The sequence below is a fragment of the Brienomyrus brachyistius genome, chromosome 1 (genome assembly GCF_023856365.1).
Source record: "Brienomyrus brachyistius isolate T26 chromosome 1, BBRACH_0.4, whole genome shotgun sequence".
NCBI lineage: Eukaryota > Metazoa > Chordata > Actinopteri > Osteoglossiformes > Mormyridae > Brienomyrus > Brienomyrus brachyistius.
Genome location: NC_064533.1, coordinates 24431557 through 24456305, shown reverse-complemented (window position 1 = coordinate 24456305; position 24749 = coordinate 24431557). Strand labels below are relative to the sequence as shown.

Below are 24749 nucleotides of genomic sequence, written 5' to 3'. Positions count from 1 at the left end.
GAGGAGTTTAGTAATATAAACATAAAAAGATCAGAACAACAAAATAATTCAATTTAAAGTAAAAAAGTCTTACTTTCTGGTCTCCTGACTTTGTTGACAATAAAATAAGCAGAGGCATTTGTTTCCATCCTGAGTTTTGCAGCCATACTGACATACAGTTAGGTTCATATATTTTTGGACACTGAACCACGTTTTACTATTTCACCTCTTTACTGAAATATATTCCAATCGAAGTTATAGGATGGGCATGGACATAAAGTGCATACTCTCAGATTTCATTTTAGGGTATCTACATTCAAACTGGATGAAGGGTTTAGGAGTTTCAGCTTGTTAACATGTGCCACCCTCTTTTTAAAGGGGACAAAAGTGATTGGACGATTCACTTAAAAGCTATTTCATGGACAGGTGTGGGCAATTCCTTCATTCTTTCATTATCAATTAAGCAGATAAAAGCCCTGGAGTTGATTTGAGGTGTCTTGTTTGCATTTGGAAGATTGAGGTGTGAACATACAACATGTGGTCAAAGGAACTCCGTATGCAGGTGAAACAGGCCATCCTTAGGCTGCAAAAACAGGAAAAAAAACTATTCGAGAAATTGCCACAACATTAGGAGTGGCAAAATCCACAGTTTTTCTCATGATGTACCAGAAAGAAAGCATTGGTGAACACAGCAACGTAAAAAGGCCTGGATGTTCACGGACGACAACAGTGGAGGATGATTGCAGAATCATTTCCATGGTGAAGAGAAACCCCTTCGTAACAACCAACCAAGTGAACAACACTCTCCAGAAGGCAGACGTATCAATATCCAAGTCTCCCATAAAGAGAAGCCTGCATGAAAGCAAATACAGAGGGTTCACTGCAAGATGCAAGCCACTCATGAGCCTTAAGAATAGAAAGGCTAGATTGGACATCGCTAGAAAAATATCTAAAAAAGCCAGTACAGTTCTGGAACAGCATGACACCAAGATCAACCTGTATCAGAATGATGGAAAGAAAAAAGTATGGAGAAGGGCTGGAACAGCTTATAATCCAAAGAACACTGCATCATCTGTAAAACATGGTGGAGGCAGTGTGATGGCCTGGGTGTCCATGGCCACCAGTGGCTCTGGGTCTTTAGTGTTTCTTGATACGACACAGGATGGAAGCAGCCGAATGAATGCTGAGGTTTTCAGAGACATCATGTCTGCTCAAATCCAGCCAAATTGATTGGGCGGCATTTCATAATACATGGATAATGACCCAAAACATGCATCAAAAGCAACCCAGGATATTAATAAAGCAAAGAAGTGGAATATTCTCGAATGGCCAAGTCAATCACCTGATTTAAACCCCACTGAGCGTGTATTTCACTTGCTAAAGACTAAAGTACAGACAGAAAGACCCTCAAACAAGCAGCAACTGAAAGCTGCTGCAGTAAAGGCCTGGCAGAGCATTATAAAGGAGGAAACCCAGCATCTGGTCATGTCCATGAGTTCCAGACTTCAGGCAGTCATTGCCTGCAAAGGGTTTTCAACTAAGTATTAGAACTGAACGTTTTATTTGCAGTTATATTAATTTGTCCAGTTACTTATGAGCCCCTGAAAGGAGGGGATTGTGTAGAAAAATTACTTTAGTTCCCCACATTTTTATGCAATATTTTTGTTCTACCCACTGAATTAAAGCAGAAAGTCTGCACTTCAACTGCCTCTGACTTGTTTCTTTTAAAATTTATCGTGGTGATGTACAGACCTTAAAAATCGAAATAAATGTCCAAATACTTATGGCCCTTACTGTAGATCTCTCAATACTCAGTAGACTATGGAATTCACCACTTGTGCGTGCTGCCATTTCCTTCTACATTTTCTTTATCTCATCTCCTGGTTTGGCTTTATGGTTCAGATTTGTTCTGCTAGGTTTTCCTTGTCCTATGCCAGACATCTTTTTCTACCATGGCTTTGTTTGACTGATACCCGTTTCAAACTCTTCTCGACATGCGTTCTTCCTCCAGCCGAGCCTCACTGTGTACTTTCAGTGTTTGATCTTACTTTCCTGGCTCCAGAACCTTGCTGACGTTGCCAGACCTCCTGCCTGTACCCTGTGTTTACTTTGCATTGAGGTCCATCTTTATGGTTCTCTTCAGTATGCATCTACTATCACCTGCAGCTCAAATCCTGGCAATGGCGGGTTCCTTAATGATACAGGCAAAATATCAGACACCTCAGAAATCCTCACACTCATTTGGCTTCTTGTTTGGCCCCTGATCATCCAAAATTGCCTAATCAATCCGATTAAGGCCACCTAGATTTCATTAAGAAAGGTGTTCATATAGGTACAGGCATCACCATGGCAACAGAAAATCACTTAAAGCCAGTCCCTTGCCCTTGTTCTACATCCTGTGTCACATACAAACTTCAAATTTAGTCTTTAATTTGTTAAAGTTAATCATTTCAATGCCATTGATGTTTTTACGTGGATTCACTTGAAGGCTAATTTGCACAGATATTTATATATAAATCTAATTGTATATTTACCTATATTCTCAGCAATGGATGCAAAAAAATGATGCATGCACAATGATGTTTGTGCCACATGAAATAAAGTCAGCTGACTACCATGCCAAGATTTTAAATAATAGACCCCTATACTGTACAAAAGTTTGTATATTAAGGTTATTTGGTTTTTGCAACAGTAAGACACGGTACAGCCACACATTCCATAAGCAAATACTCAGGACTTATAGAGAAAGGAAAGCCAAAGGTTTTAGTTTCATACATGGACGCCGTTAGGTCTCATCACTCTGAGCTATAGCCCCAAGTATTTTAGCCTTGATGCCAATCTTCCTTCAAGTCAAGCCTCAGGTAAACATGACTTAGCGCCTTAACTTCTCAATAGTTATAAACTCCCCTGATTTCATAATTAGTTAAAATATTAATTGTAAACTGCCTATGGAATATTTAAAGCTTGCATGTAATGGATCAGCACTTATAATGCAAAGGTAATATTGGATTTCATGCATAGGTCTTTTATACTGCAGTCAGTTTCATATATGCATATCTGATTATCTGAACACTGAAGAGAATTCTGCCATGACACTAAGGTCTTGTCCACTGATCTAGCAGTACCTGTAATGCTTTGTCCTAGATGTTACTCTCCCTCTGTAACCTGTAATCACCCTTACTTGGCCGTAATGAATCCTCATTTAACGATATGTATTGGAGATATAGGGGTTTTCATACACATACTCCTCGACATCATAACTCGACTGAGGAAACAGCCTTAATTACAACAACATCTGTCCACCGTTCATCCAGATATCTCAGTCAGGGTCATGGGAGTAATAATACCATAATATATAACTTCCCAGTGTATGATTTTTCACCAGGGGCCTGTAGCACAAAGCTGGATGTTTGTGTTAGCAAGATGACTTGTTGGATTTAAGGTAGTCTGAGCTAAATATAAGTGAATGAAGATAAAATCTGTTTAAGCTGGGGCACCTTAAATCTGATGAGATATCTAGCCAACCAAGAAATCTGGCTTCGCAATGCAGGCCCCATTTAATAAACATGTGATAGAAATACCACACATCACTTTTATAATTCTTTCTGGTTGTTTTGCTAAAAGGACAGACCCTGTCCCTACTCCATTGCTTTGATTGGCATCTACAGGTGGTTAAACAAACTTCTCAGAGTACACTTGTCCCCTTGTCCCCATTTCCTGGGGATGCACGAGCTTTATTCATCCTCGGGCTTCCGGGGGCGGCGCAAAACTCGGCGTCCGTTTCTTAGCAACCAGTGTTAACAGAGGATCTTGAACCCTCGAAAGACCCAGAACTGCTGGACTTGATAAACCAGGTGATAAACTGTTAAGTATTATTCAGACACACAACATAACGATACTGTTAACATATTTTTTTTTAAGTTAAATATATTTTAATAAACGGGAGAGGAAGGAATGAGATGGGCAACGGGGTCTCCTTTTATGTTGCATAACTGGCATAAAATCGGGATTTAGCAGGTATAAACATGGTATATATTCCTGTGTAATAACTGCGGACAAGTTTCAAAAGACGATTTCGTCTTTTAAAGCGAATCAGCGAGCGCCGGACGCAGAGCAGACGGACCTCATGACCCAGGGCACTCACTGAACCGCAGCACACGCTTCTTACCCCCCCCCAACGTCCACTTCATCGGAGTTACAGGTACCGGGATTTCATAAAGCAGCCCTAAAAAATAAGTACGTAGATTACGTGGGTACTTTACATGCGCGACGTTATCAGTCTGAAAAGGCGCGTGTTCAGTATCTAAGCGGTTCACAAAGAGCTAGTCTTAAATTATCTTTACATTTATACTGTATGATACTGTACGAAATTATAACGAACTACATTATCTGATGGAAGTTCATAATATGTGTGTGCATAATATACATGCTAGGAACCAGAGACAGGATTCATAATGCAATGTTAATGTAAGCAGGCCTCTAAAACATGCACCTATCTTTGACATTTCTTCAGGATGGGGAAGAAAGTGAGGAAAGAGCCTGAGACTCCCTCCAAAGAAACAGTAAGAGCCTTTGTCTTAACACACTGGACAGGACAGATTACTGCCAGTTAAGGGCTTTAGAATCCTTTAGATATAAGGGCTTTAGATATAAGATATATGGTAAGACAGATTACATTAGTTCAATTTTGGTAGAATCCCTCCTACCCAGGAGAACATCCACACTAATTTAGATCAAGCTGTTGGTGGTGTTTCATATTTGGCTAACCTGCCTGAACCCCAAAACAGTTTGACCCTCTGTCAATCGAGAGCAAGAAGGCAGCCACCGTTATCCTGATGCTGAGCTCCACTGAAGAGGAAGTCTTGGCCAAAGCATGTGAAGCCATCCTGAGATACGCAGAAAAAGGTGTAACATGTTGCTCAATATCCTATCCAGCAGTGGGGTAATCAAATCTTTACCTTTGCTGTATTGATTGAATCCCAAGGTAACTTCTCTGCCCCCGTAGGTGATGAAAACAAGAGCTCCTTGGTGGGGCTGGGAGTTATGGAACCTTTATGCCATCTGTTATCTCACGGGGACAGTCTAGTGAGCAGGAATGCTGTTATGGCCTTGGGGGTTATGGCATCTAACAGTAAGTATTTGACTAAGCAGAGCCGGTCAAATGGTCTGTTAGGGAGCTGGTCACATGACTGCATTAAATTACCAAGTAGAATGTAAGTGATACACCATCAACTTCTACTTTTAAATTATTTCTGCTGATGTAAGTTGAACATGTTAAGGTATACTGAAGCAACTGAAAATCCAAAGTTTTGGTTTACTGAAGCAGTTCAAACATCTGGCCATAAATGTTTTTTGTATTCTTACCTAACACACTGTCTGACCTAGACACATGGTATTTTTGTTTTGTTGTCTTATCAACAGATGATGTTAAAGGAGTTTTGAAGAAAATGGATATCATACCTTCAGTTATCAGCAAATTGTCACCAGACGGTATGATAAATGAAGTTGTTGCTGTTTTGTATACGCGTCACTTGGCAACTTACAAAGGATCTTAAGAAACTATACTTTTTTTAATGTGAAAATGACTCGTAAAGCATTCTCTCACTGTAATCAAGCAGTTAAATCAAAGACAGCTGGTCTCATAATCACGTAGTCAGTTGACGTGTTTATTCCATGTTAAAGATTAGAATTTGGGTTGCTTTGTGTTCTACTTGTAGGGGATGTTGTTGTCCATGAATTTGCCACCTTGTGTCTGGCCGCCCTATCCACTGAATTTACCAACAAGATCCGAATCTGTGACAACAATGGATTGGATCCACTAATCAATCTCCTGTCAAGCCCAGATCCTGATGTGCAGAAGAATTCTCTAGAATGCATTTATAACCTTGTTCAGGTAAGATGACTTAAGGTTAACGAAGGCAGCCTGATGTTGAGGTAGGATGATGTAAAGTTAAAGATGGCAGGTTAGTATTGGTGTCAGACAGCGTAGTGTTATTCATTAATTCATAATACACTTCAGTGTATGACTTCCAGGAATGTTCTCAAGTATTTTGTATTTTTAATCAACTCTGTTTACATTCTCCTGTGTGGAGTGCTCACGTGGCAGGAAGACAGTCTTTTATTCCTCTGAAGAGTTTTATTGCTGCCTACCACTTCGAGAGTAGACGAGTCGTGTGTTCAGACAAGCCTTTCTGTAAACCACTGTTGTGCTGAGCTGTTAGTTTTACTCTTGCAGGCCTTCCTGTTCGCTTTAACGAGTCTAGCCGCTCTGCTCTGACCTCCCTCTTCAACAAGATGTCTTGGCTACAGAAATGTCATTGACTGCATGTTTCATGGTTGAACTATACTATAGACACCGTGGTGTATTAAAATCACAGGGCGATGACTGTGTCTGAGATGGTGGAACCGTCATGTTTTGCACCAACAGAAACACCATCTTTAAAAATGCTTAGATACATGCATATTGGCCAGTATAAAGGTTTATGAAGCACTAAATAAACCTCCGTATTCTGTTTGTGTGCTGTATGTACTCAGTTGCAGCCACATGGTTCTCTGTTTGCAGGAGCAGGCTGTTTGCGTTAACGAGCAGGTGTATCTAGTAAATTGGCCGCTGAGTATTATATATATATCCACGACAGCTGCTTGTTTGTGATATATTATCTGCCACACTTCGCCTCACTCTGGACGAAAGCCTCTGTGAAAAAAAATAAAGTAAATATACGATGTGTTCCTTTCCAACAGCCTGAGCCGTGACGATGTGCCGGTCCGCATGTGTGTGTGTCAGGACTGGGCCTGCCCATCTTTCTTGTTGCTGACATCTGTCTGTACGAATGCCGGAGTGGCTAATCAGGAGGATTGGGAGAATTCCCATCCGGGTTGTGGGCTGGTCACCAGGGTGTGGGATTAATCCAGACTGCACCCCTCACCCCCTTGGTAAATGTATTGTTGTTGGGGGCTCATGCCTAACCGGTGTCTGTGCGTGTGCGTGTCTCTGTGCTCTCGCAGGACCTCCCGAACTGCACAGCCGTGTGCAGACTTCATGGCATCCCACCCCTGCTACACCTCCTGCACTCCGAGTTCCCCGTCATCCAGCAGCTAGTCCTCTGCACGCTGGAGAGGGTCACCTCCGATGCAGAGGCGCGTTCCGCCCTCCGGGGGGAGCAGGGCTTCCACCAGCTGCTGGAGCTTCTGTCATCCAGAGTGAGACTCACGGCCCTTGTTACCACGCACTGGCCAGTAATGTTCCTTAAAGCCTGTCCAGTGAAAATCTTACTTCATTGTCTCCGCTGTATGTCCTGTACTCTCCGTGTTCCTCACTCCATCTTACGATGCCATGCATGCTGTAAATTTATGTTTTTCTAGGACATATCTAGTACGTTTTAATTATTTCTCAAATAATATTATGTTACCAACTTCTGGCAACCAAATATCCTCAGGGGGTTCAAGGAAAATAAAAAGTTTTAATAGTTAAAATTTTGATTTGACAGAAAGGAAGTTGACAAGATCACACCCCCAAACATGTGATGTCATCTTAAAGCCCTATCTGTCCTCTTTAAGGGACAATAGGACTTAATAGAGTGGCATGTAGAGTATGAGAGATTTGAGCAAAAACATAATGTCCTCTACAGAAGACAAAATGAATTGCTGCATCTCAGAAAATATAAGACCTTCCTCTAGAACCTTCTGTCAGGGCATTCATTTCTGAAATTGGATATCTAAGTATACAGTTTAAATGAGGATTTGATGTCTAAGAATATAATGCTTGATTGTTTTGGTTGGAATCAGTCCAGTTGAAGTCTGAGGGGAATCCAAGCGAAGGTGTTTCCTGTGTCGGAGTAGGATAGGTATGTAACCTCGGCTCACACCCTCAGGAGCACAGTGACCTGCACGCTGAGGCCTTGAGGGTGATCTCCAACTGCTTGGAGGATGCTGGTTCCTTGCCATTCCTTCAGGAATCTGGGAAGCTGGACCAGCTTCTGCAGTTTCTGGCCTCTCCTGCTTCCCCGGAGGTGCTGAACGCGGCGGCCAAGGCTGTTTCCAGGATGGCCAGGAGTGGTGAGGCGTGTTTCAGGGAGGGAGGAGCTATGCAGGTTATAATTGTGTGTGGGGTGAATTTATTCCTGTGCATATGGAGGAAAGGGTTACTTTCTTAAACTATGTAGGTATTCTTCCTTCTGAGGTTAAGTTAGGTGTGTTTTATACTGCCACACAAAGGCGGAACACTGTAACTGCATAGTTACACAATTTTACTAAGCGTCTATGTCGCTGGGGTAGACAGTCAAAAATCTTTAAAGTCCTTTTTCTCAGTTTCAGTGTCAGTAGTTACTGTTTTTCAGCTGTGATGGGCAGTCTAGCTAGAAGAAGATGTTCGCTTGACATGTACAGACCGTCACTGATCAGTGCGTTTCCCAGGTGAGAACCGGAAACTCCTGCATGAACACGATGTGGAAAGTGCTCTCGTTAACCTCCTGGCCACGGATAATGACCACGTGCGGGCTACCGCCTGCCAGGCAATGACAGGCATGAGTGAGAATGATGCCAGCAAAGACAAGTTCAGGCAATTGGGTGAGGCGTCCTTCTGTGCTGTGCTCCTAACCTTCATATGTTTCCCTATTAAGCAGCGTTTTTCATCCCAGTACTTGGGGACCCGCAGACAGTCCACTTCTTTGCTCCTTCCCACCTGCCAGCACACCTCAGCTAAACAATCCAGAACAAACTGAACAATCAAGAACAAACTGAACAATCGAGAACAAACTGAACAATCAAGAACATTGAATACCTGGTACAAGTGTTTTGGGAACTGGGAGGGAGCAAAAATGTCGACTGTCCGAGGTTCACCGAAGACTGGGTTGAGCAACACTGCTGTATACGACTGCTTATTCCCACAGTAAATCTTATTAAATACATATGAACCTTAGAGCAGTGCTTTTTAAAGTTTTTACACCCTGTGTCACCTCAGACAATACTAGGCTTTCCATGTACCAGTAGTGATGTTGTCCCTCAGGTGCAGAGGGTGGAGATGGTAAAAGATGTTGATGGTGGAGTGGCAACGGTAAAAGTAGTGGGGGAGGGGGGGAAACAATGATGAATGAATTGACTGTGGAGACAGTTGTGGAAAAAATATTGAATTTTCATACTTAAGTAAAAGTACAGATACTACCCCAGAATGTAATGCAAGAAAAAGTAATAGTAATCCAGCAAAATACTACTTACTGTAAGTAAAAAATACCTGATTTAAAAGTACTTAAGTATAAAAAGTAAAAATTCTATATGATCAAGTCTATTGATCTTACAATAAGCAACCTATCCTTTTAACTTCACCCAAGGCAGATTTGAAAACAACATTTCAATATTACTATTGCAATAAGGAAAACCAAGTCGTGTGAAGAAAGGTGGATATTTTCTTTTTATTCAGAAAAAGTGGTGAAATTTCACAAGCTTGCTGGCACAGATTAACAAAAATGTTTTTTTATTCTGTGGAAAATGAATGATCAATCTAAGGGCCAGATAATAATTTATTATAAACATTTCATGGGCTGGTGCTTTGAGCCCTCCGTAAGTAGTTAATGGAGATTGGCTGATTATACAATGTAGTACTCACCATTATTTCAGAAGTTGGTTTAATGCTGCTAACTTTGAATATTGATAAAAATTAAATATCAGACTTTTTCCATATTTTAACTGATATATAGTGCACCTGAACTGTTTGTTCCATCTTCATAAAGACAGCATGTAATGCGAAATAATAATTATAAAGAAATAACACAGTTGGTAAATTACTCAAGAATCATGAGAGAAAATCACAATCTCAGTTCAGAGTGAAAAAAATTGTGATTCATATTTTACCCAGAATCATGCTATTGTTATCTGTGACAGTGTACGGCTTGCTTTGATCTGGAAGACCTCATAAAAGATTAGATGTGGCCTGTCTGTGCCTTTCAGATGTGATCCGGGCCATAGTCCCGCTCCTGGCCAATGAGAGTGGAGAGCTGAGGGAGGCTGCTGCCCAGACTTTGTCCAGACTGACCAATGGCAGCCCACCCAACTCTCAGTGAGTGACACACCAGTACCAAGAGACAATAAATGACAATAAAGTCAGGGTTGCCAACCCTGGTCAGCTGACTGGAGTAAGATTTTCAATTCAAGACTAGTCTGTGCTCAAGTGTACATGCATGTAAGTTTTATTAACTTGTAAATAGTTTGTAGGGTTTGCACACTGCCCCAGCGCTTGTGATGTAGCTAATTAAAGCTCTATAATGCAATAGTATAGTTTTGCTGTGGCACTAGATGAGTTGCCAACCCTGTAAAGTGAACCTTAAGGAGCTGTAACTTAATGGTGATTACCTAAGAATTGTATTTGTTCAGAGGTCTTGAGATATTTCTATGTCTGAGAACTCTGCTACATCTCCATTTAGAAAGACATAATGGCATCGGTTATATGATGGATCACACAGCTCCTGCTGTTGTGCCAAGGAGCGAAATACCAATATAAGTAGTTGATGCCAATTGATGTCTTGGCTATTTGAAACTAATTGGTAACTTGGCTGCTAAAGCTAACTGGTCACGTAGCTAACAGAAGCTAATTGGTAACTCAGCAGGCTGAACCTAATTAGTCAGTTGGCTAACTGAAGCTAGTTGGTCTTGCAGCTAAATGAAGTGGAATGGTAACTTGGCTAGCCGAAGCTAATTGGTCACACAGCTAGCTATGTTAATTGGTCATGCGGTAGCTCTCAGAAGGCTGGGGCCGCCGCCCCATATCCCTCAACAGGGCGGTGTATGAGGCAGAGGGGGTAGGGCCTCTGGTGCACCTGCTGCAGGACCCTCGGTCTGGGGCCATGGCTCATGCGGCGGCTGTCCTGGCCAACATGGCGGCCCAGGAGCCTCTACGGCGCAGCATCCTGGCCCGTTTTGGCATGCGGTGCCTGGTGGGGCCCCTGCAGGCGGCTGATGCTCACACGCTCACCAGCGCAGCCCTGGCGGTGTCTGCTCTGGCGTGTGATGCTGACGGCAGGAAGGAGGTAAAAAAATTCTTATTTTTTTTCTTATTTTATTTTGTTCAGTGACCGATATGCATATGTATTTCCAGTAAAGCATGGTTACTTTTCAAAAAGAATTATCCCAGATTTAAAGATGAAGACATCATGGAATAGTGACTCAACAATCTTTTAACTGTATTTTTGCAATTAATTAGTAAAATAAGTCACAAACTTTTATATTTAAATTACTTTCATTGTTACCACTTGTCATTCTCTCTTTCTAATATAAGTATTATTTCAAAGGTATTTATTTGTTATTTGCTGTCTATTAGGTGAGGAGACTGACATAGTACTCGGCAGGCGGTGGAGGGGGGGGGTCTCTACTAGAGGGGTCCTCAGTACAGTTTACTGAACTGGGGAGTGGGGTGTTCTTGGAAATTTGTTGCAGATTTTGCATAACTGTCTTATCAAAAGCGGCACTCAGTAAACTTTGCTGGGGTGGAAGGATAAATTTTGCATTGCAAATGCTTCCCCCCCACCCCGTCCTCCCCCTGGTACTCAGTACTCAGAACGGACTACTTTTCATGTGTGTTGGATTTAACGTGTTGCATCTCTAATATGTAGTTTAGGAACGCGGGTGGCCTAGCCCCTCTGGTCAAACTGCTGAGCTCCAAAGACAGTGAGATCCGTCGCAATGCATGCTGGGCTGTTCGTGTGTGTGCCAACGATGAGCCTACAGCCACTGAGATGTACAAGCTGGGGTGAATTGCCGTCATTATTAACCTGAGAGAACTGTGGAAAGAGTGCTATCAAAACTGCCACTAGGTGGCATCACAGCCTAACATTAGCTGCCTAGAACCCCTGGGTGTTTCTCAATACCAAGAACACAAAGATCCTTCTTGTAGTCTTGGTAAGAGCGGTCTTGCTAACCTGCCACCCAAGAATGAACTTGGGGCGCAATGAATCATAGGATTGGTCTCATTTGGTGAGGATGCAACCGATGTATGATATTTGGGGAGGCAAGAATGACATCCGGGGATTTTTACTGTTCCTCTGTACTTCTGTTCTTAGTATTGGAACTGGTCTTCGGCAATGGAAGACGACATAAAACGGGTACCTGAGATCACGAGTATGTTCAAATACGGATATTGAGAAACACTCTTTGACAGATGATGGAGAGGATATTTAAAGGCACAGTACATTATTTCACAATAACTTGCTTTACAATACCAGACCATTTGCTCAACAGTGTATTTTCGGTGTACTTTCTTGACATGAGGAATGTGCATTACTTTGCGTCTTGCTTGTCAATGACGGCTGAAATGTCAGATATTCAGTGATAAACGAACACAGGCTTCTATCAGTCGTTTTCAAGTATAAAGAATTTAGTTTGAAGACCTCTGAATGGGTCATTTAAAACACATTTTTTTGATTTGTTGTTTAACAGAGCCCTAGAAATCCTACAGGACATTAACATGTCAGCAAACAGCAGGAATAGATTCAGTGAAGCTGCATTTCAGCAGCTGTTGGACAGCAACCTGTCAGTCAAGTACAGCCTGGGCGGTCAGCTGACGTCGTCTGACATCACCGGCGATGGATTTTATGATCCCGGACAGGTGGATAATGGTGGTTAACCTCCCCCCAGGCATCTCCTCCCCCCTCCCCTTTCTGGCCACCTGTCCTTTAACCCCTTTTAACCTCTTCCATAGGCGCGGCCTGGTCAACGGGTTCTTCCTCTGGAGGATCTGGCCAGACAGCATGTCAACCAGCACCGGCCAGTCATCGCGGTTAATGGAAAACCAGACTACCTGTAAGTAGACTACCTGTAACCAGACTACCTGTAAGTAGACTACCTGTAACCAGACTACCTGTAAGTCAGCATTTTTTTATTTTTCCCAAAACCTATTTACTGTATGACAGACGTTTTTTTTACATAAAACTCAAAAACTCTTCCAAACTGGCCTTGTTTATTTCCAAGAGAGATGTGGAAATATAAAAGGTCTCGTTAATTATGAAGGGTGACGGTAATGCCATCAGCACACGCAACATGCAGCCGGAGGAAACAAGAGCAACAGAATATCCACATGTTGCTCTCTTTTGAATAGCATCAGCCTCTAAACACCAAATGAAATAAAAGGCTGCAGTGTGAATGGCTGCGCAGAAACATTAACCTGCCAGCACAACTTTTATTCGTAACTTTTGCCGAGGTCAGTAACTGCTCCTTTGTCGGCGGTGAAATCCGTCATTTTGTTTCGGGCTAATTTGGCGGAATTAAATTGCAGGAAAGCAAAGGGCTCGTTGTTGGTGGTAAAGGGCCTGCACAGCCGCATATTAAAAAGGATTTAAGACCTGGAACTTTCGCGTCATTAAACTCTCCTCTGGCTAGATACCACTTGAATATTAAAAGGCAGCCCTGCTAACAGGCACTGTTGGGTAATTGTGAAGCAGAGGTATGTTAACGGTATGGCATTGGGTTATAGGCATGCTGACTCTCTTCACTGAGCTCTAAGTCATACACACCACATTTGTCTAGTCCCATGATTTTGACAAGAAGGTTCAATAGATACGACACCCCCTCCCCCCACTGCCCAAGCATCTGAACCAGCCCCCGTTACTGGTTTAGCCAAGTGAGGATAAAAGCTGCTTGTGATGAAAATGTAATTATTCCAGCTTTGGTTTAGCCCTTCAGCTGAGCTTTCCCCCTTTCAGTCTCTGCGGTTTGGGGCCCTCAGAGCATGCAGTGCATTGTGGGATAGGGGGAGCCATGCTGTTTATCATGCTGCAGATGTACTGTATAAATTGAATGGAGGTGCATGGTGAATTTGTGAGATGATGCTGCTTTTTTATTTCTATTTCATTCATTTCTGTTCTGCTTATTAGTGTTGCCTATGTCTTTGAGCACTTATATAGCCCATTGTATACATTTATGAAGCTGTATATTACCTGTTCCAGTTCAGATTCTTGTTCTTCAAAGGTACAACAGCAAATGCCCTGCTGGGGCCTGTAGAAGCCGGAACCACGAGAGGTGAAGTGTTTGTTGGCCCAAGAGTTTGTTTTGATATAGTGAACAACTCATTGTACATTCCAGGATATCCACTGAGTCCTCCGACAATAAACTGCAAGATGTCCCAAGCCCTTCCTGTTCCTCGACCGTCCTGAACAAGAGCGGTGTGAGATCCCCCAGGTGCGTGCCTGCATTTCCCTACACTGTGTATCCACGTCTGGTCATCACTGCATTGACAGAACAGCTGACTGCTGTTCTAACCTCTACATGTGTCAAAGATCTATTTGTGTTGGGGGCATTGTAAGTCTATCTCTGTCAGATTTCTTTGTGTGACACAGAACTGTGTGTTTTTAAACTCTATTTGCGCTGTAGTAAAAGACGAATGTGGAAAGCTAACAGCATTTTTAACACTGCCCCCCAAGCCTGTCCGACCCACAGCTCCTGGGTAGCTTTTAACTTTCCTCTTCCGCCGTCTGTATAGTAAGGTAAGGAGCAAGGTCAGGAGAGAGGAGGACAGGCGGAAGGATAAGGATGAGAGTGGACCTCAGCCTGATACTTCGGGGGTGAAGCCGTGGACCCAGCAGTGTGACGCTGATCTCCATGGCCTGGTCCTGGAGGCCAGCAGGACTGTTTCGCCTCTACGTGATGAGAGGGACCGCTGTGCCACTCTAGCCAAGTGAGTGACCAGCCCCCAAAACCCCTACCGTGTATAAATATGCCCTTCATTGTTATCTAAGCTGTATCAGAATCAGGAACAGAATCAGAATCAGAATACTTTATTAATCCCTGAGGAAATTATGTGGTTACAGTTGTTCCAAGACAGTAAGAAAGTAGAACAAGTTAAAATGCCAATATTACATAATACAATATGTAACAAATATATGGAAAGCAGAGAAGCATTATTATTACCTACAGACTTGCATAGTTTGAATTTCTATCAGACAATAATTAATTACAAGGTGCATGCTCGTCGATTAGCGCCACGAGACACTGGGCACCATGAACTCCTCCTACTTTCTAAAATTTAATTCCAGTGTTCCTGTCCTTTAAAAACCTTGGGCATCTTACACTAATGTCTTTTTTTAAAAATCAGCTATTACACCAGCATCTAATATAGAGAATTTTTGCATTCAAATTCAGCTTTTGTCTTATTACTCAACATTAATTTGCCTTACACACATGATCAAGTGATGCTTTACTGGGTAAGTGATTATGGGAGATGGATGGATGGATTGTCAAATGATTCCTTTGCAGGTGTTAGGTTATTGCATACTGCGAATTCACTTAGCCTGACATCCATTGATGTATCTAAGTGCATTTTTGGGTAAAAGACACAATAGCGCTGACAAACAGATGAGTTATTAATAATAGACATGTCTGTACACTATACTACAAATATGTTTTATTTTCACACATCACCTGTATATATTGGGCTTTTGCCTGTTGTCTGCAGCAGACAGCTGAGTCTGAGGGAGGCAGATGAATTCATTCATCAATTAAGATTGAATTTATAGAACCTAGAGGGAAATTCGTGTGCATATACTGTAGCCGGTAGAACGTACGTCACAGACAAACATACATATCGTGCGAAACAAACAATGTACAGAGACAATACAAACTGTCAGGGTCTGTATCTGTCTGTCCCAGCCTTTCGTTTCTCCTCCCCTTTTGGCCAGCAGGTGTCGCTGGCCATCCTGTCCTCATTATTGTCCGTAGTGTTTTCCCCAGACTGCTGCCTGGCTCTATGGGCTGAATGTGCACCTCTAAATCCCTTGGTCATGTGTTTAAATCCAGCCACCTCTGTTTTTGTCTTTAGTAGATATTGTTCCCTAGTGTTTCTTTTGTATTACTTTTCTTGTCCTAGGTTTTCCCTGCTTGTGTTCTGTTTTGTTCCTTTCTGTTTAATTATCTCTGTGTTCTGTTCCTAGTGTTTTATTCCCAGTCAATGTTTTCTAGTTCTTGTTATTTGTTAGGCTCTCTAGTTTCTGTGATTAATTACTATTAGTTCCACCGGTCTGTTTTCTTCTGCCAGCCCTTGTTGATTGTTCTCACCTGTTCTGCCTTATCCTGTTAGTCCTCTGTATTTAAGCACCGGATCCTGCGCTGTTCCCTGTGGAGTCACTGACTATGTTCCCTGATGTTGCGTCCCTGCCTGTTCTCTTTATTACCAGTTTCCCCATGGTAGGTCTCTCCGGTTCTGATAGTTTTCTTTGTACCCTCTTTTAGTTTTAACCCCTCGTGGTCTTTTTGTTTGTAGTGTTCCCAGTGTTCTCATTATCTCTAAATAAACACCCTGTTGTCTTGTGGAGCCGCAAGTGGATCGTCACCTTCGTTTCCTACCTGTACCATGCCTCGTTCCCATGACAGAAACCCCCAGACCCATGACAACAAACAATGCATACCAACTAAACATTGCGCAAACAGATGTAAAAAATACACAGTACACAAATAGAATTCTCTGAAACAGAATATTGTAGTATTATAGGATTAAATACATTGTTATATATAATAATAATGCATTAGTAGCTGGACTGTGTTCTGCGGGTACTCAGGTTGGTGAGCGACGCCATGGGTGGCACTGTGGCCCGGGACGAGCTGGACCGCTTCATGTGGGAGATACATCTCAGCGAGCTGAAGCTTCAGCTCCAGTCCAACGTCATCCCCATTGGGAGGATCAAAAAAGGGACGTTCTCCCACCGAGCCCTGCTGTTCAAGGTACCACCCCGTCGGCTTTATTCCTGGCCCTCGGCACGGCCATGTAATCCACTTCTGAAACCTGGCAATACAAAGGACTGATCCCTCAGCAGATCCCCGAGAGGATCACTGAACAGGTTGCTGACGATACCAGACAGCAGAATGCTGTTCAGTTTGTTGTTGAATTTCTTTGGCCTTGGTACGGTTGGCTTTAAAATGTAATCTGATTGCTCAAGATGCAAGTAAACAGCGCTAAATACAAGCATAAACCACCAACAGGACGCATTGTGATCCTGTCACTCCAACTGCTTGCTAAGGTGGTCTGGGACACACTTGACCACGTATCTTTTATAGCTGTACAATGCTAAAGCGTCTTCGACGAGGATGTCACAATAACTGTGCATGGGCCGATTTGACTGTCTTATGCAAGTAACATGGGCAGTTACAAAATCTGAACACACGTAGTCAGCGGGAGAGGTACGACAGACACAGGTGCAAACGGTGATGTGCCTCGGCTGTCCACTTGCGATCCAGTCGCCCAAGACACATTTTAAACCCAAGTATAAACAAGGCCTTTGTCTTTTTTGCTTCCATTAAAAAATAATTGTGTTTTATGGGTGTAATTCTTATTAATTACGGTACATTTAACATAATCAGCAAACCGAGGGAAAACCCTTCAGCCCAAAGCTAATTTCCCATGATGTTTGGGGACGAGGGACGTTCTCCTTTCCAAGACGCTGACGCTTATGTAATGTGGTCATATGGCAGCCAGCTGTGAGCACATCTGTCCTCCCCGCCCCCCTCATCCCTCCAAGTCAAGTCAAGTCAAGCGGCCACCATACATACTCAGTAACCCAGCATACAGTGGCATGAAATAACATTCCCCAGACCACGGTGCTGCATGATAACATAAAGTGCAGGAACAGACAGGATGAGTGGGATAAAACAATCAAGTTGTGTATGAGAACAATAAAGGGGGTGCAAATCTAAACATGATCCCATCCATCAATTTTCCAAACCGCTTAATCCTTCTGGGATAAGCCTATCCTGCAAGCTATGGGCACGAGGCAGGGAACGACCCAGGACGGGGGGCCAGCCCATACAAATGTAAACAGTGTTGTAATATTCAGAATGTGGGCATTGATGGGAGCAGCAGATGTTGCAAAATAATATGAATGAGTGAATATCATTATTGCTCTGATATTTATTAAATAACGGGTATTTGGGAACAATGGCAATAATTGTGTAAATGGTAATGAAATGACAATGCTGGTGGACAGCAGAGTTAATGTAAAGTGCAAATCTTCACCACTTTTCCAGGTGCTAGCTGACGGGATCGGGCTGAGCTGCAGCCTGGAACGTGGGGAGTACAACCGGGCCTGGAACAAGGTCCGACTGACTGAGGGTCCCCCCGATATCCATGGATGCTACTGCCGACCCCGGACCTACATAGTGGACCTCATGCACTCCCCAGGTGTCCTCATGAGGAGCGATTCACCGGAAGCCATCCGATACCAGACCATCTGACGAGCATCAAGACATCACCCACCACACTTAGTATGCGTTCATTGTCCTTCAGTGTTCGGAGGAACGTATTCGGTTATGGATGACACTGCTGTTTACATCTGAATTCACATGCAACTTTTTGGATTCATAATATTTGTGGCATCGAACAATACACTGCAGCGTTTACAGATGCTTTAGGTCAGGAGATTCGCGTTTGCTATAGCAGATGTCGATTTCAAAACTTCCACTGTGATTTCCAAAAAATACACTTGTGTGGCTCCATTTTTCTGGACTTTTAAGTAAATCAAAAGTGATCTTTTGTAAACGTAATCTAATGACAAGATCTATTCATTATGTATTCATGAGTGATTTAAATATATTTAAAGAATAAAAGAATTAGAGGTCATTTATCAATCATCCTGTCACTTTTATGGTACTGGAACTCAAGTATTTGTAATAGTTTGTACTTTAGACACAAGAGTAGGCTCATATGTTTTTTTTTAATTTATTTTCAATAATATTTTTAAGTGTAATTAACTTGTACCACGTGCGACTGAAAGGTGACGTTTTACCAGTTTGCGGCTGCAAATATTTGGTATTTCAATTGGTTATGGTGGGTTCGCTTATCGTTGCACGTTATTTGGCCAACAGGTTCAAAGGTGTGGAGTTCAAATAATATTCGTCAAATGTCAAAGCGTTTTAAGAAATAGCATTAGGACTGATAGGGCCATGACTTAAATTATAATTCTTATAGCATCTGGTATTTACTACGTATTCAGACCTTGCTCCATTTAAGATAAATTGATGTTGGTATAGACGTATTTGGGCTAGATCGATAAACACCATTTTAAAATATGATAAAGATCTTTGACATCTGTATCATTTCTATGCTGTAATTTAATTCTCAGACGTAATCACGTCTGGTCAGCAGGCAGCATAAACTCTGCCTGTAAACGAGGTGCATTCAAAAGGCACCTTCTTTGACAGGACCTTGACTCAGTCGCCAGCTACCAGTCGACCAACAGCTTGCATTTTGGACTAAAGGAGGACAGCATGTCCAGCGTTGCCTCTCGCCTTTATTTCTTAGCTGCCAATGAAGGGGCTGTTAAGGCAGCGCGTGTTCTTTCAAGGAGACCGATCGCTCCATCGCGTACGATATACACCCATGCTGGTATGTGTATTGCATCTTTTAACATTTTATTATTGTTTTCATCATCATTATTATTATTATTATTATTATTATTGCACGAGGGAAGTTAAGTCGATTTAAATTACAAGTCTAAATCAGATAATTCGATTTCGTTCAATGTCATTTTCCTCTTTAGTAAACATCTGTCCTGTGTTTTTGGAAAGTTTTGGTTACCCAAAGAAAATACGGAAAGACAAAATAATCGTTGTGCTTGTTAATAGCCTGTCTCTATCAATATAATGCCTAAAATGACTAAATATAACGCTAGACCATCAATCTGAATATTTACGGTAGTTTCATTCTTATACCTCAAAAATGAAGCCTTGATGTTCTTGAAAAAATCTAATTACCACATACGCAGGTTTACGTGATAGTGCTCTGAATGTTAAATAGTTTTTCCAGGATCGCTCTAACATTCACTTACAAATCTCTGTGTTGCTTTTCTTGCACGAAGCTAGGAGGGTAGCAGGATAGCCAACTTTCACCACAACAACATAGTTGTAGTTTAGCAACAAGAACAATTACTGCTGCACTGCGCAAAATTTACCTAAGTGAGAGAAATATGTGTGCAGGTCTGCGGTCCCTGACACGTTATGACGAGTCAGGAAAATCCATGGACTGGCAGAAGAAGCTGACCCCGGAGCAGTATGTAGTGACCAGGGAGAGGAGCACCGAAATAGTGAGTAGCTATTACTGAGTCATCCAGTGCAAGTGGATTCACAGCAGCAGGTATATGGTTTCCAGGTGTAAACTCAGGAAAAATAGCCCCCTTCTGGAGAATCACAATAGGAGATGCCATTGTGTGATTAATTATGATTGTGTACACTGTCTCCAGCCCTTCAGTGGAATATATCTGAACCACAATGAAGAAGGCATGTATCACTGTATTTGCTGCGACACGCCCCTATTTAAGTAAGTGGCCTCACCGTTATCATCATCACCATTACTATCATTAATAATAAACCTCCAATTCCTCTGTATTGTGGGTAATCATCTGAAAATAACTATGCTAATGAGACGAAACAAGTCAAAGCAGTTAATAAACCAAAGGAAGTCGGTGGATATTATTCTGATCTGTAATTCTTTGAATCCAGATTTAGTTGCTTGAATCGCACGTGTTTAATGTTTAATTGTGTTAATGTGTGCCGTCAGGCAGTGTTGAATTACGTCTGGCCCGTAATAATCCATTGTAATGATTTGATGTAGGTCAACTGACACCGGTTTGGTGCCCTCTAGTGTTCCGTTTATATTTAACATGGCCCGGCAAAAAACTGATTAGCCTATTACAGCGCCACTTAGGCTTAATCTTTTATCCAACTTGCACAGTTCCTTCAGTTCAGCCCCAATATCTATACCGATCTTGCCCTGAATAAATAGTTGTTCAGTTTGGGTTTTATATTGAACAAAAATATTCAAAGCAGTCGATGCTCCTATCTGGTTTTTCCTCTATCCCTACAGCTCGGAATCAAAGTTTGACTCGGGGACAGGGTGGCCGTCCTTTTATGAGGCTCATGGCACTTGGGAACGGGATGAGAGCCATGCCAACATCTTGCGGCGCCCGGATTGCTCCCTGGGCAGCATGGGCACAGAAGTCATATGCAAACAGGTGGGTGACACAGCGAAAGCATCTCACTCGGGGTGGTCATGTCCTTTTGTGGTCGGGTTACTAGATAATATACTGTATGTCAGGAAGGACACTTTGAGCTGCGACTGGATTTGCGGACTTCCATTTCAATCAACAGGACCTGGATTTTACTTAAGCGCCGAGTTCTTGCTGTGTGCTGATTGGTCGGTTTCCTGTAATCATGTATGTGTCACCTATGTTAATGTGAAACAGCTGGATGAGTCTTTCAATCAAGGAAACAAACCAGTCAAAGTACAATAAGAACTGAACTATTTAGCCAAACACAGGAGACATTTGGGCTTTAAAGTAGTTAGTAAAACCTGAAGTAGCTGAAAGTGTCCTCCCTGATATTTATTGTCTGGTCACCCTAGTTTGTAGGCTATTCGCCAGTGTTACACAAAACTTAACCGCCTAATGGTTCTAATAACGGACTCCTTAATGTATTCTGACCTAAAGCAACTCCTTTTTGCAGTGATTTGGCCGATAATGTCAGATTTGTGTTTTTGTATGGCTATTTTATTAGTCACTGCAGCTCTCCAATTAAGTCTGATTTTTGCGACAGTGCGATGCTCACCTGGGTCACGTCTTTGACGATGGCCCTGATCCGACTGGCCATCGCTTCTGTATCAACAGTGTTGCCCTGAACTTCAAACCCCGAGTCAAGTAATGCACTGGGAAAAAAAAACATTCATATGTTATCTTTGCTTCAGTTTGCATGTTTTCACTATGCTGCATGGTAGGTCTTCTCCATTTTCCTCCCAAAGTCCAAAGATGTGTAGGTAGGTGAGTTGGTGTCTCTAGTTTGTGTGTGGGCGTGTGTGTGTGGCATCCCATCCCATCCTAGCCGTTTCCTACCCTGTGCACCGGCTTTCTTTGGTTCATCTCCCCTGACCCTCTAGGCCAGTAGTCACCAACTGGTTGATTGCAATTAGGGTGACCACCTAATCCATGTCAGTGGGGACACTATGAGCTATGGCAGGGTTTGTAAACTACCATCTTAATTAAAAAGACCTGGATTGCACTTTAGCACTAACTTCTTGCTGTGTGGTGATTGGTCAGTCTCCTATAATCATACCTGTGTCACTAATGCAGTGAAATCCAGCGAAACGGCAGGATGAGTCTGTCAATCAAGGAAATAAACCAGTCAAAGCACAAGAACTGATTAATAACCAATCACAGGAGTCTTTCAGTTTTGAAGTAGTTTGTAAAACCTGAAGTAGCTTATAGTGACACCCCCCCCCCCTCCACCAACATGGATTAGGTGGTCACCCTAATTGCGATTGACAGGTCGATCTTGAAGACATTCCTAGTCAATTGTGACAATCAGACTCCCCCCTTTCCCAGGTTGGCAAAATATAACCGTTGCGACTCGATAGCTCCCTAGATCGTTATCTTTGTAAAAATAACTCCCACTGTAAAAAAAAAAAAAAAAAGATGGAGACCCTGGATGGATGGATGGATGGATGGATGGAAGGAAAGCTTTAAGTTTCCTCTAGTGGCCTGATTAGCATGTGAAGAAGGGAAATCTAATTACTTTTGATCTGTATACATGTTTTATTTCTCATAATGGTCTAGAACTAACAGAAAAATGAAACAATGTAGGGTCTATTTTATGTTTAACATAGAGCTGCCTAGATTTGCCATAGTGCTTTGACCAAATTGGCCATAAGGTGAAACAGCACATTAAAATGACAGTTAATGTGTACATGTGACAAATTGTAAAATACCAAATTAACCACATGTGCAGCTTGCATTTACTTTCTATACTTTGGTGAGGACTTTGTAGTTTTACCGTTAAGAAATTATAATTTAGATTCTATGGGTAAACTGTGTTAAACTATAACCAATCTGCCATTCTACATTATTAAGCTTTTGAATTAATGAATACGGATAACATGAAATGTTGTGATTAACAAATAGGTTCACATGTTTAACAATGCAAACGTGTGTATATATTCGTGCTGCAGATACACAATATGGACAAAAGTATTGGGACACCTGGCCATTACAGCTACAAGAATGTTTGACATGCCATTCTAAATCCATAGGAATCAATATGGAGTTGGGCCCCCTTTGCAGCTGTAACAGCTGCCACTCTTCTGAGGAGGCTTTCCACAAGTTTATGGAGTGTGTCTGTGGGAATTCCTGCCATTCAGCCAGAAGAGTTTTTGTGCGGTCAGACCCTGATTTGGATGTGAAGGTCTGGCTTGCAATCTCTCTTCTAGTTCATCCAAAAGATGCTTGATGGGGTTGAGGAAAGGGCTCTGCGTGGGCCAGTCAGATTCTTCTACATCAAACTCAACCAACAGTCTCTTTATGGATCTAGGTTTGTGCTCTGGGACAGTCATGTTAGAACAGAAATGGTCCTTCTCCAGACTGTTCCCACAAAGTTGGAAGCATATAATTGTCCAAAACACCTTGGTATGCTGAAGCATTAAGAGTTACCTTCGCTGGAACTAAGGGGCCTAACCCAACCCCTGAATAAATAACCCTGTACCATGATCCCTTCACCAACAAACTTTATAATTGGCACAATGCAGTCAGGCAGGTAATGTTCATTTGCCAGAGAATTAGGAGGGAGCAAAAATGTGGATCGTCTGGTGGTCCCCGTTGACTGGGTTGAGAAACCCTGCTTTACACTACTTGATCCAATGCCTGGAATTGTACTTGGTGATTGTGAGGCTTGCATGCATTTGATTGGCCATTGAAGCCCAATCCATGAAGCTCCCGGTGCACAGTTTTTGTGCTGGAGTTAATGCCAGAGGAAATTTAGAACTCTGCACTTATTGAATTAACAGAGCATTGGTGACTTTTACGGACTGTACACTACAGCACTTGACAACCCCGTTCTGATACTTTACTTTGTGGCTGAGTTTCCGTTGTTCCTAAATGCTTCCACTTTGCAATAATACCACTTATAGCTGACAGTGGAATATCTAGCAGGGAAGAATTTTCACAGACTGATTTATTGCAAAGGTGGCATCCTATGACAGTACCACACTTGAATTCACTGAACTATTTAGAATGACCTATTCTTGCTTAAATGTTTGTAAACCTGACTGCATGGCTGGGTGCTTGATTTTATACACCTGTGGCAATGGGTCTGAAAGAATCACCTGCATTTAGTGATTAAGAGGCGTGTCCCAAAACCTTTGTCCATATAGTGTATGTGACTTGCATGTCAATTCTAATAAAATAATACAGCATAATAACCAAACTATGTGTGTTTTATTTTTATAAATGCTACAATGAGCAGTTTGGGTTGTTTCCTGGCATTTCCACCATCCAAAATAAGCAGCTCCTCTTCCAGACTATGATTTTTCACAACAGGGGGATTCATGATGAGTTGGAAGTTAGGGTGGTATCTTAGCTACTTTATATATAGTTACATATATAGTTACACTACATTACTTAACTCAGAAGGTAAACAAATTACGTGATATAAAACAATAAACGATATGTGCACCAGACAATAATAGTGAGAGTAGAAAACATCAAGCTTTTATGATTACGCATATTTTATTAAACCATATAGAGAACAGAAGATAAAGGATTGTACTCTTTTCGATAGCCATGAAATACATTTTCCCATTAAAACGACAGGATAACATTTGTTAACAGAATTATCTAATATTACAGTATAACTAGTTCTTGTAAATACAGATAACATCTGAAAGTTAAGCGAGACTACAGAAGATGCATAAACAAACAAGGCAAGACATTCGTTTTTATTTAAGGTGGCTGAGAACACGGTAAGATGGTTTGCAACACTGATAG

At 42.0% G+C, this 24749-nt stretch overlaps 2 protein-coding genes across 5 annotated transcripts; both read left to right on the top strand.

Annotated features, from left to right (window-relative positions):
• The first annotated feature begins 3741 nt into the window (after positions 1 to 3741).
• On the top strand, positions 3742 to 18555 carry armc3 (armadillo repeat containing 3). Of its 4 annotated transcripts, none has more exons than XM_048970877.1 (19): positions 3742 to 3833; positions 4068 to 4180; positions 4493 to 4541; positions 4767 to 4884; positions 4985 to 5110; positions 5401 to 5469; positions 5697 to 5872; positions 6985 to 7179; positions 7851 to 8034; positions 8392 to 8544; positions 9922 to 10030; positions 10748 to 10997; positions 11580 to 11716; positions 12403 to 12571; positions 12665 to 12765; positions 14044 to 14139; positions 14441 to 14635; positions 16512 to 16674; positions 17974 to 18555. In XM_048970877.1, the coding sequence occupies exons 3-19, from the start codon at positions 4494 to 4496 to the stop codon at positions 18178 to 18180; spliced, it is 2496 nt and encodes an 831-aa protein (XP_048826834.1). In that variant the 5' UTR covers positions 3742 to 3833; positions 4068 to 4180; position 4493; the 3' UTR covers positions 18181 to 18555. The 4 variants fall into 4 exon arrangements, with proteins under 4 accessions (XP_048826834.1, XP_048826854.1, XP_048826862.1 ...); XM_048970897.1 differs by lacking the exon at positions 17974 to 18555 and adding an exon at positions 16034 to 16140 and having other exon boundaries at positions 16512 to 16639; XM_048970905.1 differs by lacking the exon at positions 17974 to 18555 and having other exon boundaries at positions 16486 to 16652.
• A 236-nt stretch (positions 18556 to 18791) lies between these two features.
• Positions 18792 to 24678, top strand: msrb2 (methionine sulfoxide reductase B2). The gene is made up of 5 exons (XM_048971174.1): positions 18792 to 19330; positions 19921 to 20027; positions 20184 to 20260; positions 20807 to 20954; positions 21535 to 24678. The coding sequence occupies exons 1-5, from the start codon at positions 19213 to 19215 to the stop codon at positions 21637 to 21639; spliced, it is 555 nt and encodes a 184-aa protein (XP_048827131.1). The 5' UTR covers positions 18792 to 19212; the 3' UTR covers positions 21640 to 24678.
• Positions 24679 to 24749: the final 71 nt, after the last annotated feature.